At 41.6% G+C, this 13,053-nt stretch overlaps 2 protein-coding genes across 3 annotated transcripts in view; both read right to left on the bottom strand.

Moving 5' to 3' along the window:
• The window catches only part of PHC1 (polyhomeotic homolog 1), a 57,643-nt gene extending 48,361 nt beyond the window's left edge, over positions 1–9,282 (bottom strand). For both annotated transcript variants that reach the window (XM_033408140.2, XM_033408141.2), the window contains exon 1: positions 2,470–9,282. The gene's annotated coding sequence lies outside the window, so the exon portion shown is untranslated. The remainder of the gene's footprint in view (positions 1–2,469) is intronic.
• Positions 9,283–9,424: 142 nt separating this feature from the next.
• The window catches only part of A2ML1 (alpha-2-macroglobulin like 1), a 42,538-nt gene continuing 38,909 nt past the window's right edge, over positions 9,425–13,053 (bottom strand). The window contains 3 exon segments of the mRNA XM_049694904.1: positions 9,425–9,709; positions 10,231–10,272; positions 10,706–10,808. Of these exon segments, the coding sequence (XP_049550861.1) occupies positions 10,232–10,272; positions 10,706–10,808 (144 nt within the window). The 3' untranslated portion in view covers positions 9,425–9,709; position 10,231.

Raw genomic sequence — 13,053 nt, 5'->3', positions numbered from 1 at the left:
TAGGTTGGTGTTTAATGGCCATTTCCTATTATTTATATCATAGTTACTGTAGAACATATATTTTGGTACCTCTCATCTAAAAAACACAACAGTTCCCAGCACTGGTTGTTCATATTTAACCTTGGTTAATATGTGGTACACGTTTCATTTATTAAGTAAATATTCTTGAGCACGTACTATGTGGTGGAAATTGTCAGGCACTGAGGGGTCAAAGATAAATAAATCTGGCATGGTTCCTGTCCTGAAGGGTTTATAGTCTAGTAGGAAGCATCATGAAGACAAACACAAAAGTACGAGAGACATGAGCAATGCCAAAGGTGTGGCTGAAGTGCTAGGGTAGCCCAAGGGAATACTTGTAGTGCTAAAGCTCAAGGATACCCCGGAGGAGGTGGCTCCTCAGTTGGATTTTGGGAAAAAGAAGGCAATAGACAAAATTTTAAGATGCAGTGGAGGAAAGTTGGGTGACCTCCACCGCTGAATGACCTTGATTGTCTCAGTTGAGTTTATTCAACAAATATTTATCTATTTATTTTTTTAATATTTATTTATTTGGTTGTGCCAGGTCTTAGTTGTGGCAGGTGGGCTCCTTAGTTGCGGCATGTGAACTGTTAGGTGCAGCATGCAGGATCTAGCTCCCTGACCAGGGATGAAACCCCAGCCCCCTGCATGGGGAGCACGGAGTCTTAACCACTGTGCCACCAGGGAAGTCCCTCAACAAATATTTAGAAGACATTTATTTCAAGTCTGACAATGTGGAAAAGGCTGGGAATGAAATGATGTTTACACAACATCATTTCAATCTGTTTACAGTATAGATGCACATTGGTTTTCTATTGTTGCTGTAACAGATTATCACCAATTTGTCAGCTTAAAACAGTACCCATTTATTTTCTCACAGTTGTAAAAGTCAGAAGTCTGAGCTGGGCTCATCTAGTGACACTGTTGCAGATCACACAGGACTAAAATCAAGGTATGGGCCAGCTCTGGAGGACAATCTGCTTCTAAACTCATTCAGCTTGTTGGCAGATTACGTGCCTTGTAGCCATAGATGGAGGTCCCTGGTTCCTTGCTGCTTCATCCTTATCATTTTGCCCCCTCCCTCTTCAAAGCCAGCAACAGCTGATCACGTCCTGCTCTCACAGTGGATCGCTCTGTCTCTCTTCTGCTGCATCATTGCTGCCTCCAGCTACAGAAAGTTCTGTTTTTAGGGTTCATGTGATTAGATTGAGACCACCCAGGTAATCCAGGATAATCTACTTTTTTTAAGGTGTGCAAGCTTAATCATACCTGCCTAATCCCTTTTGCCATTAAGGTACCGTATTCAGTAGGGATTAGGGCATGAACATCTTTGGGGGCCATTATACCTACCACAAGATGAGATCAGATAAGTACAGAGACATTTACAACACACTATAATTGGCCCTCTGACACAGGTGAGTATAGCATTTTATGGGACCCATAGCACATGTAATCTTGAAGGGGAATTGGGAAAAACTTCCTCGTATTAATTATCTATTGCTGCATAACAAATAACCTGCAAAACTTAGTGACTAAAACAATATATGTTTGTTTTTCCACAAGTTTTCTGTGGATCAGGAATTGAGGAGCAGCTTCGATGTTGACTCTAGCTCAAGCTCTCTCATGAAGTTACCATCAAGGTGTCAGCGGGGGGAATTCCCTGGTGGTCCAGTGGTTAGGATTTGGAGCTTTCACTGCCATGACCGATTCAATCCCTGGATAGGGAACTAAGATTCCACAAGCCACACGGCACAGCCAAAAAAAAAAAAAACCACGTCAGCTGGTACAGTCATTTGAAGGCTTGACTGGAGTTGGGTTATCCTCTTAGAGTTTACTAGATGACTGTTGGTAAGAGTTCCTTATGGGATGGAGGCCTCAGTTTTTCACTATGAGGGCCTCTCCATTTGGTGGTTTGAGTGTCTTCATAACATGGCAAGAAACCATACTATCAATTATTTCCTGATCTCAGAGGTCGTACATCATCACTTCTGCCTTCATCTATTCATTAGAAGTGAGTCACTAAGACAGCTGACATTCATGAGGAAGGAAATTAAGGAGCACTTTTTAAAAGGAGAGCCCAAGAATGTTTGGACATCTTTTAAACCATCACACCATCTATCGGGCCCTAGGGATATTGTACCTATTAATCCTTTCCGTATCTCTCTGTAGGTTAGTCTCCAGTAGAATCCATGCTGACTGGTTGTTCTTTTTTTGTTTTTTGTTTTTTTTATATTTATTTATTTAGGCTGTGCCAGGTCTTAGCTGCAGCATGCAGGATTTTAGTTGCAGCATTTGGACTCCTTAGTTGTGGCATGTAGTTGCATGTATGCAGGATCAAGTGCCCTGACCAGGGATTGAACCCAGGCCCCCTGCATTGGGAGAGTGGAGTCTTACCCACTGGACCACCAGGGAAGTCCCTGGTTGGCTGTTCTTTATGACAAATGTACTCACCTTGCTTCTGAGTGTGACGTGCCAACACCTGGCTTCTATCATTTCAGGAACCTATCTTTCTCAGTGCTGTCAGAGGATCCAGGTTTTTTTAGCACCTCCAATTTCAGCCCACGCCTGCAACTGCAGCCATCACTTAGCTTCTCCATGATTCTGGTGCCTCACTCAACAAAGCATTCCTATTACTTTGGAAAACAAAAGGTGCTCTGTATCTTCCCATGGACCACTTCTCTGAACTAGTTGATCCCTTCTTCAACTATCTACCATGGCAGTTCTGTCATTTCTGCTTCTCTTAGTGTGGGCATCACTTTCCTCAAGTTTCCTAAAAGCCATCCTGGTGGTATTTTTTGTACCATCTCCTGATATCCTTACCTGGGTATAAAATGCTGTTTCCTCAGAAAGTCCCCCCATATTGATAGACTCTCCCTTATTCGACCTATGTTCTAGATCCCTTGATTCAGCACCTCAGAATTTATCTCATGTGCACTCTCCTGGCTTCTGCTGGTTTAAGATCCTACAGCTTCTTCTGGGTATAATCTTTTTCTTCCATTAGCAGGCCCAGCACTTCCCCAGTCAGACTGTTATGTGACTTAACCTTAGGTATTGGGCAGGAGAGAAATAAGGGACATAGGCTGAGAGGACCACATGCTGTCTCATAAGGTAGAAGCCTCTGTCTCCTCTTTAAGCAAGGGAGAAATGATAGCATTTAACAGAGAGGAGATGGAAATTTTCAGGCCCTGAGAATTCAGGGGCATCTAGAAATTGAAAATTTTTGAGGGCATCAATTGTGATATCCCCATCCCAATGTCTCAGGGTCCCAGTCCTTCCCAAACAGTGCTTTGACCTTGGCATACCAGACCTGCAATGGCTGAGAGCTCAACCATCTGTGGAGCTATTCAACCTTCCTCTTATGACAAAGCTAATATTCAGATTTTCCTACCCTTGGGCTGAAAATTTTTATATCTTGCCAAGAGGCCTTCTGACTTCATACTTGGCATTTAATTGCTTATTAATCACTCTTAACATGTAATTATCTCTCTCCAAAACATCTTTGCTCCTTATCAAAAGCCATCCAATTCCACTGCGCTTGTAAATACTATTTCCACTTCTTGATGCCTGGTACAGTACAGATGTTGTGACTTGGATGAACCTTGAAAACATTATGCTAAGTGAAAAAAGCCAGTCACAAAAGTCCACATGTTATGTGATTACATCCATATGAAAGTTCAGAATAAGAAAATCTATGGAGACAGAAAGTAGAATAATGGTTAACTAGAAAAGATATATGCACCCCTATGTTCATTGCAGCATTATTTAAAATAACCAAGATATGGAAGCAACCTAAGTGTCCATCGATAGATAAATGAATAAAGAAGATGGGGAAGGTACAAGCGCTATAGGAACAGAGATTCCTTGGGGGCGATTTACTGATTAGAATAGAAAACACAACTTGAAGGCCACAACCTTTAAGACTAGTGGAAGTTCTCCAGGCAGAAGAGATAGGAAGGCTTTCCAACAGCATGATAAAAAGCACATATCAGGGCTTCCCTGGTGGCGCAGTGGTTGAGAGTCCACCTGCCGATGCAGGGGACGCGGGTTCGTGTCCCGGTCCGGGAGGAGCCCACATGCCGCAGAGCAGCTGGGCCTGTGAGCCATGGTCGCTGAGCCTGGGCATCCGGAGCCTGTGCTCCGCAACGGGAGAGGCTACAACAGTGAGAGGCCCGCGAACCGCAAAAAAAAAGCACATATCAAAATTATCAGAGAGCATAGTTAGGGAACTAAAAGTTGTCCGGTATTCCTGAAGAAGGAAGTATTAAGTTGGATGGCCAAAATTGGAGCTAGAGGGGCAGAAAGGGAAAGTCTCCTGTGCCACAAAAATGAAGTAGAACTTTATTGCTAGGAGTCCCTAAAGGATTTTAAGTGAGGGAGAGACATAGTCAGATTAGGATTTTAAATAGATATTTCTGGAAGCACATCACCTGAAACAATTAGACACTCAGACGTGTTAGTTGAATGAACAGGGACAGCCATGTGTATAGAGAATATACAATATGTAATAATACACTTAGTGGTGGAGGAATGTTTCGAGATGGGGGAGCAGGATTTTTCCAACAGTCTGGATGATATGATACAAATTTGAGTCAGGGCTTCAGGAGGAGGAATGAAAAGTTCTATGTACTCTAAATTCGCCTCTTGTATATTTTGTTTATTAGGTAGGGCTCTTTCCTGATACTGCTTCCCTTCCTCAATCCTGTTTCCCACTAAATCCATGATGAAGAATGGGACTTAAGGGAGAAGGGAAAGCCGTCTCAATTAACTTTTTTTTTTAATTTTTAAAATTTATATTTATTTTTGGCTGTGTTCGGTCTTCGTTGCTGCACGCAGGCTTTCTCTAGTTGCAGCGAGCCGGGGCTACTCTTCCTTGCGGTGTGTGGGCTTCTCATTTCTCATTGAGAAGTGGCTTCTCTCGTTGAGCAACACAGGCTCTAGGCACGTGGGCTTCAGTGGTTGTGGCTCACAGGGTCTAGAGCTCAGGCTCAGTAGTTGTGGCGCACGGGCTTAGTTGCTCTGTAACATGTGGGATCTTCCTGGACCAGGGCTCAAACCCATGTCCCCTGCATTGGCAGGGGGATTCTTAACCACTGCACCACCAGGGAAGACCCTCAACTAACTATTGTTTTTTGTTTTTTTAAATAAATTTATTTTTGGCTGTGCTGCGTGCGGGCTTTCTCTAGTTGTGCCGAGCGGGGGCTACTCTTCGTTGCGATGCGTGGGCTTCTCATTGCGGTGGTTTCTCTTGTTGTGGAGCACGGACTCTAGACGTGTGGGCTCTAGAGTGCAGGCTCAGTAGTTGTGGCGCACGGGCTTAGTTGCTCCGCAGCATGTGGGATCTTCCCGGACCAGGGCTCGAAGCCATGTCCCCTGCATTGGCAGGCAGATTCTTAACGACTGTGCCACCAGGGAAGTCCCCTCAATTATTGTTAAGAGAAGAAATGTTGGCGAATCCTGGGTTCTGAATTCTTTTCTCTTCCTCTGTCAGTTAAATGTTGACACTCCCTTTCCTTCTCTCCCCTTCTCTTTTCAGTTCCCTGGCTAATCCAGTCTTTTTCTTCAGCTACTGACTTGAGCCTTTATATCCCACGGGCCTCACAAATCCTCGAACTCAATGTATGACACTGAACACACAATTTTCCGTCCTTCTATATCTCTGCCTGAATGGATGGAACCACCCACATAGTTGACGAGATGCAGAACATGTCACCCCAAAATATGCCACTTTGGCATAAGGATTGTTTTGAGCTGAAGGCAATTAAGAAGCTGCAGATTCAGGAGGAACTCTCTGCCCTCCCTCATTCTGCCTAAAAGCAGGGCATAAATTTCCCTTTCAGAGCTGCCTCTCCTCCCCTCTCCCACACCAGGAGGAGAACAGCATATCACAGGAGATAGAAAGTGGTGATGACTTGTATCTGCCTAAACAAATCTTAAAATAACCCTCATCTCCTATTCCTTTTGCCCATATATTTACCTTCCCACAATTGACAACCCCTAGAAGCCCAAACCCCTCCTCCTTTGTTTTGCCACTTCTCTCAAATTAGGCTTGACTTCTTCTTTGGGTTTTCCCTTTTTTCCTGTGAAGCAGTGATGTGCACAGGAAATAAGCCTTTTCTCCTGTTAATGTCTTTTGCCAACTTAACTCTCAGGCCCCAGTCACTGAATCTAGGTAGAGGAAAAGATTTTCCTCTCTTGCAGTCTACAGCCCACAGTTTAGAATCCTGACAGTTTCCCAGACTCTTCCCTGACTCTCTTGTTTTACATCCAATCAGTCATTGACAGGAGTGAGCTTTATCTGAGCCCTGTGCTCCTGGAAAATAGGCTGGTTAGGAAGTCCCTCCATCCTTTTGTTTTCCAAAGCCCCATACCTTTTGTGGCAGGGAAAACAGCTAACTGTAAAGGATCGCACTGCCCTTGTATATTCCATGAAAAGACTCATGTCCGCCCTTGCTCATGACTCCAGTAAGATCCTGTCATGACTCCTTAAGTTTTCCAACCTCTGTAAAACCTCAGATCCCTTTTCCTTTCCATGAGATGCTCTTCATTAATGAACATGTTCTCTATTGCAACAGCCTGAATAAAACCATCTGCTTAATTATCTGGTGCATTTTGTCTTTGATATCACTGTGTCTTCCTGAGGCTATCTCCTCAGTGAGTAATTCTGAACATGCCCCCTCCTCTTCGCCCCCACTGCCGGTCCACCAGCTCTTACTTAGACTGTTGCAGTGCCTCCTGCACTTCAGGACTTCAGCTTTACTCTTCTCTACTCCATTCTTCACTCTGTTGATAGAATGATCTTTCTTTCTTTTTCTTTTTTTTTTTAATATATTTATTTATTTATTTATCTGGCTGTGCAGGGTCTTAGTTGCTGCACACGGGATCATTTAATTGCAGCATGCAGAATCTAGTTCCGTGACCAGGGATCGAGCCTGGGCCCCCCGCATTGGGAGTGCAGAGTCTTAACCATGGGACCACCAGGGAAGTCCCTAGAATAATCTTTCTAAAAAGCAATTCGTGACCTAACTTCTCTCTACTTACTCACAGACACACACACACACACACACACACAGAGACGCGCACGCACACACACACACACACACACACACACACACACACATCATCCAGGAGTACATTGAACTACTCTGGGGAAATACCAGCCTTCTTCCACCGCTTGCCTTTCGCACGTAGCTCACTCTGTCCAAACTTGCTCCCTTGTTTTCTGGTTGCCGCTCATCCAGCTCAGGGACCAACATGGAGAAGCCTTTCCTGATCACCCCGTCGCCTCAGTCTGGAAAGGTGCCTCTCCTATGTACTCCCACAGCTTTATGTACTTTTTTCTATCATTATTTTTTGTCTCACTATATCATGACTGTTGATTTGTTTTCTTTTTCTCACTCCAATAGTCTGTGAGCTCCTTGAAGATAGAAACCTTACTCTTTTTTTAAAATAAATTTATTTATTTATTTTTGGCTGCATTGGGTCTTCGTTGCTGTGCGCGGGTTTTCTCTAGTTGCGGCGAGCGGGGGCTACTCTTTGTTGTGGTGCGCAGGCTTCTCATTGCGGTGGCTTCTCTTGCTGAGGAGCACGGGCTTTAGGCGTTTTAATGCTAAACACTACTTAAACCTTAAAATCACCTTGTTTCTCAAATATGCACAAACGTTTATATTTCAGTAAGTTGAAGAATGTAAATTTTCTCATGAACATTCCTTTTTTCAGTGTAGTTGATAATATTAAATCATAAGATATTCCTTCAACCCCAGAGACACAAGAATAGTTTTTGTAATCATCTGATATGTTTTTTTGGCCAGATATAACTTCTTAAATCTTGAGGACCACCACCTCCTTCCATTGCAAAAAAATGGGAAGTTTTGGCAGGAGCTACAGACCCAAAAGAACAGAGGGGTGGGGCTTTCACTGTGTGGGAGGAGCATTCACGACTGCTCTCTTTTCTCTAGAGTTCTCTGTTCTCTTCCCATCATACCGAAGGGTAAGGCAGGCTTAGGGATGACCTCCTTTGGGTATGTTCCCCATCTTCTCTCACTTTGGGAACTCCTAAGAGGAGCAGGGCAAAGTCTAGGGTGGAGGAGGTAAGGAACAAATAGTTTATGCAAGCGTGGCCTTGGGTTTAGGGAAATACCTACATCATGGACTTACTTTTCCCTGACCCTTTTGGTCAGAGTTTCTGATCAGTGTGTGGACTTCCAAGGTAAAAGGGTGTAATTACCTAGAGAATCGGCTCTGTTTAAATATCACTATTCGCTCCCCAACCCCCCTCCCATTGCCTCCAAACTTGTTTCCAAAACGAAAACATTGCCCCAAGGAAGAGTTTACACCATGATAGGTATCCCAAGTGGGAAAAGGCTGGGGGGAATCAGGCCGGAGAAAAGCAGAGATGATAGGGAATTGTGGCCAGCCACTTTTCTTGTTATCAATCACTGCTTGCCCCAAAGTGACAGACTGGCTGAACACAGTCCCTTAATTAGGATTCTCTTTGGACCTCTCTCTGAATACTTGACTCAGATTCTTTTCGAAGTCTGGGTCAAAAGGTTTAAGGAAGAAGCCAAATTGTGAGTTTTTGTTAAACAATAACCATATCTTTAAACAGAACCTTTGGTAACCACAGAAATATGCACAGAGTCGAGCACACAGATTTTCTTTTCAAAGAAAAGAAAAAAATCTTTTTCTTCTATTCCAAAAGACCTAAATTACATCTTCCCTTAGATTTAACCTCCAGGAAGACATTTTTATCTTCCCTGGAGCACCCTCTACCACCATCTCCTCTCTGGAGAGTCTCCTAAATGGCCCAACAGAATGGTTATATCAATGACCCCTACCCCAAGGAGCTTTCCCATATAATTCCTCCTTTGTGTGATGATTCCTAGCCCATCCTCCTCAGCCCTGTATTCTGGCACCTGTGCATCTGTGAAGTCGTAGAAAGTAGCTGAGGTTCAGGCCTACCCATCTGTTACCCACTCACTAGTCAATCAGAGTGTTAAAGAGAAAAACCACAGGCCCAAAATGGTGTCACTTGTGCTAAAGCCCCCGATACCAAACCTAGATTTAATACCTGACCTGACTGCCATTTCCACCTTCCCCAGGAATGTAATCTTAATCAACTAGTCTGGAGTTTTCCAGTCAGCACCAACAAGGTCATCTGCCACATGGGCCTTCTCCATCCCCCAGAGGAAGAAGAGGCAATCTATGCCGTAAAATCCTTGCCATTCCCTCCCGCTCATTCCCCCAGAAAAGATGTTGTGGCCTAAAAAAAAATTCTTTCTTTTCTTTTGCTAATAGCTCCTTTACCCTACCCTTCTTTATATAAAAACCTTCAATTTTGTACAACCCCTTGGAGCACCCTTCTGGTTGCTAGATGAAATGCTGCTCAATTCATAAATCACCTAATAGAGCCCATTCAATCTTCAATTTTATTTGGTTGCTTTTTTTTTTTTTTAATTTTTTGGCCATACCACGTAGCATGTGGGATCTTAGTTCCCTGACCAGGGATTGAACACACACACCCTGCAGTGGAAGCACGGAGTCTTACCCACTGGACTGCCGGGGAAGTCCTGCATTTTGTTTTTTAACAAGAGAAACCAAATTGTTTGATTGAACGGGTTCTGCTTTAAGAGACGGAAGAATGCTGTCCAGTAATGTCGTGGAGAATTCGTTTAGTCTCTTTCCATCTTCTAACCTGGAGGGAAAAAACAAAGACAGAAGACATCATGATACACAGAAAGTCTTCACAATTATAGAGGAGTTTTTTCCTGACTAGAAAAAAAAAAATCTCACAAAACACACGATGGGATTATTTGAGTGTTATCTAAGGGAAGTAGAATCAGGTAATCTTTACTTTTGTCTTAGTATTTTTATATAAAAAGATATATAATGTAATAATTAGGAAAATTTTCAGCTAAAAAAAGAAAATACTGTTTTTAAAAATCACATAGAACCCCTCACACAAATGCCACTATTAACTTTTTCTGATGTGAACTATGGAGATGATTATTCTCTCTTCAAGAGTTTAGGACATATTGTACAACAACTATACCTCAGTTTTTTTTTAATAAAAGAGTTCAGGACAAAAAAGGAAAGTCCACTTTATCAAAAATACGCTTCCAAAAGATAATACCCTTAACTCAGAAGAACATCTCCTTAACTTCTGAATACTGCCACCCTACCCCAAAAGCCCAGCCTTCTTTCTTCTGGGCTTACCTCATTCACAGGGATCAGAATATTGAATTGTTGCCTGTTCATCTGTAAAATTAAATGACATATATTATTATATTGCAGGCCTAATACATTCAGAGAGAAAATACTACATAAAAGTTACTGCTTTAACCCTCTTCAAAAGATTTCTACAGGTTATGAGCACATTCAGAATTACAGCAAGTTTCCAATGACTAATATTTGCACACTTGTAGTAAATTAGTCATTGCAGCAAAAATATTAAGAATAGTTAGTCTTTAGAGAACATCGTTCTTTCAGTCTATGGACCACGTTGTATAAAATATGTCTAGTGCAGAAGACTTTTTTAAGTGGCATATAATTGAATTAAAATGCTTTAGGAGATCAGATAATGTAATTATGTGCACTTGGCTTGGAAAGGAGTATCTGTAAAATTAGGGAAGATATCATGAAGAATGAAGTAGCAGTATGTTGCAAGATGCAGATAAATCTTGGCCATCACCTGGTAGGTAGTAGTCATAGACTTTGATAGTTGCTGGTTTGAGCTTGGTGACCAACAGGCTTTGGCTGATGGAGAAGGTATAGGTCTGAGACTTCTTACTAAGCTGTGGGGAAGACAGACAAACATCACATTAAAACAAAAGTGAAAATAACATCTCTGTCAGGTGGAGGTTAAAAGGCTCTTGCTGTCATCACACAGATTTTCTGAAGCCCTTCTACCTCTGCTCTATGCCACTCCTAATATTGCCTCCTGCTGGCTTCCTGGCTTTTTCTTCTTAGCATCTTACCGCTTCCTGGTCCTTCTGCAAAATGGGTCTGTTCTTGGTCTACTCTAACCCGTGGCTCCTCCACTGAATTAAATGAAGTGGCCAAAGGAACGGAGGCTTCCACTTCACTCCAACACCTGTATGCTCCCGATCGCCTTTCTCTCTTCATTCAGGTCTCTGATCAAATGACGTCTCCTCAGAGAGGCCTTTCCTGACCACCTTACTTTATCTATTTATGTTTTTAAGATTTTTTTGATGTGGACCAGTTTTAAAGTCTTTATTGAATTTGTTACAATATTGCTTCTGGGTTTATTTCTGTTTTGGTTTTTTGGCCGCGGCATGTTGGATCTTAGCTCCCCCGACCAGGGATGGAACCCGCACCCCCTGCATTGGAAGGCAGAGTCTTAACCACTGGGCCACCAGGGAAGTCCCCTGATTGTTACTTTAAAACAATCACATCCTGGCCTACCCCCACCACACTCCTGCGTAGTACTGATTACTACTAAGATTATTCCTGAATATGTGTGTGTGTGTGCACATATATATGTACTTTTAAAATTTGCATATTGCTTGTCTCTCCATTAGAATATCAAATCCATGAGGGCACGGGTCATGTCAACTGTTTTTACTGCTGCATCTCTATCACGTCGAAGAGTATCTGGCATATATTGGTGGCTCAATATTTGTTGAATAAATGAATAAATGGAGAGTTCAAAACAACTGCATAGATTAATCTAATATAAAAAGAAAATAAGATTTATGCTGTAAATTTATGTATTTATTTACTTTTATTTTATTTTTGCTGCATAGTGTGGCTTGCAGGATCTTAGTTTCCCAACCAGGGATCAAACCTGTGACCCCTGCAGTGGAGCAGTGGAGTCCTAACCACTGGACCACCAGGGAAGTCCCTATGTTGTAAATTTAGATAGGAAGTTAGAAACACCTAATTGGAAGATATTTCCAAAGAGATTTCTTTAGGTATAGTGCTTCTAAAAGCATGGTCCAGGAACTCTCAGGGATCCTTAAGACTGTATCTGGCAGCCTGTGAGATCAGAATTCTTTTTGGAATAATACTAAGACATTATTTGCCTTTTTCATTCTCATTCTCTTTCACTGTACTAGTGTAAGGGGGCTACCTGATGTGTGATATTGCAACAGATTGAATGCAGAAGCAGGTGGGAAAATTTTACTCTCTTTGATTAAGCTAAATATTAAAGCAAAAACATAAAACAATCTGCTATTCTCATTTTGTTTGTTTTGGGAAATACATTTTTCACAAAATGTTATATTAAAATGCAGTGAGTTTATTTTTGTTGTTTTTAAGTGACAATAAATATTTTAATATTTTTCTCTGTTTTAATTTCTAATAAGTTAAATGTCAATAGATGTAACCCACATCACCACAAGCTCTTTGAGGTCATTTAAGAGTAGAGAGGGGTCCTGGAATAAAATCTTTGGAACCACTGTTCTCGTTGGTCATTTAGTTACCATAAAGATTTAAAGTAAATGACTAATATAAACCAAAAGAAAGCTGGGATAGCAGCCTTAATATCTGACCAGATAGAATCTAAGGCAAAAAAAAAAAAAGTGCCTGTGTACGTAGAAATCTAAATATATATATATATATATATATATATATACACACATACACACACACACACATATAATTAGTCTAAAAGAAGCACAGTGTATACTAATAAAAGGAAAACTGAAAAAGATATGTTCATAACATATACATACCTAATTATATAGTTGAAAAATATATCAAGAAACAACTGACAGAATTGCATAGATAAATGGGTAAAGGACAAATCAATAATTGTAATTAGAAATTTTAACAAGCCCTTTTCCAAAACTGATAGATTGAGCAGGAAAATAAGCAGAGATAACAAAGACATGAACAACAGAAGTAATCGTCTTGGACTTTCAGATCTAGATCTAGATCAAGAGAAAGGGAGTGGACATTCTTTTGGAGCACACAATGAACATTTCCAAAAAGGACCATATATTAGGTCACAAAAGAAACTTCTATGCATTTCAGAGGCTCACTATCATGATCTCAGACCATAATGCAATACAATTA

Source organism: Orcinus orca, chromosome 11 (assembly GCF_937001465.1).
Source record: "Orcinus orca chromosome 11, mOrcOrc1.1, whole genome shotgun sequence".
In the NCBI taxonomy this organism is placed as follows: Eukaryota; Metazoa; Chordata; class Mammalia; order Artiodactyla; family Delphinidae; genus Orcinus; species Orcinus orca.
Note: the sequence above shows the minus strand (reverse complement) of the source record. Positions and strands in the feature narration are given on the sequence as shown.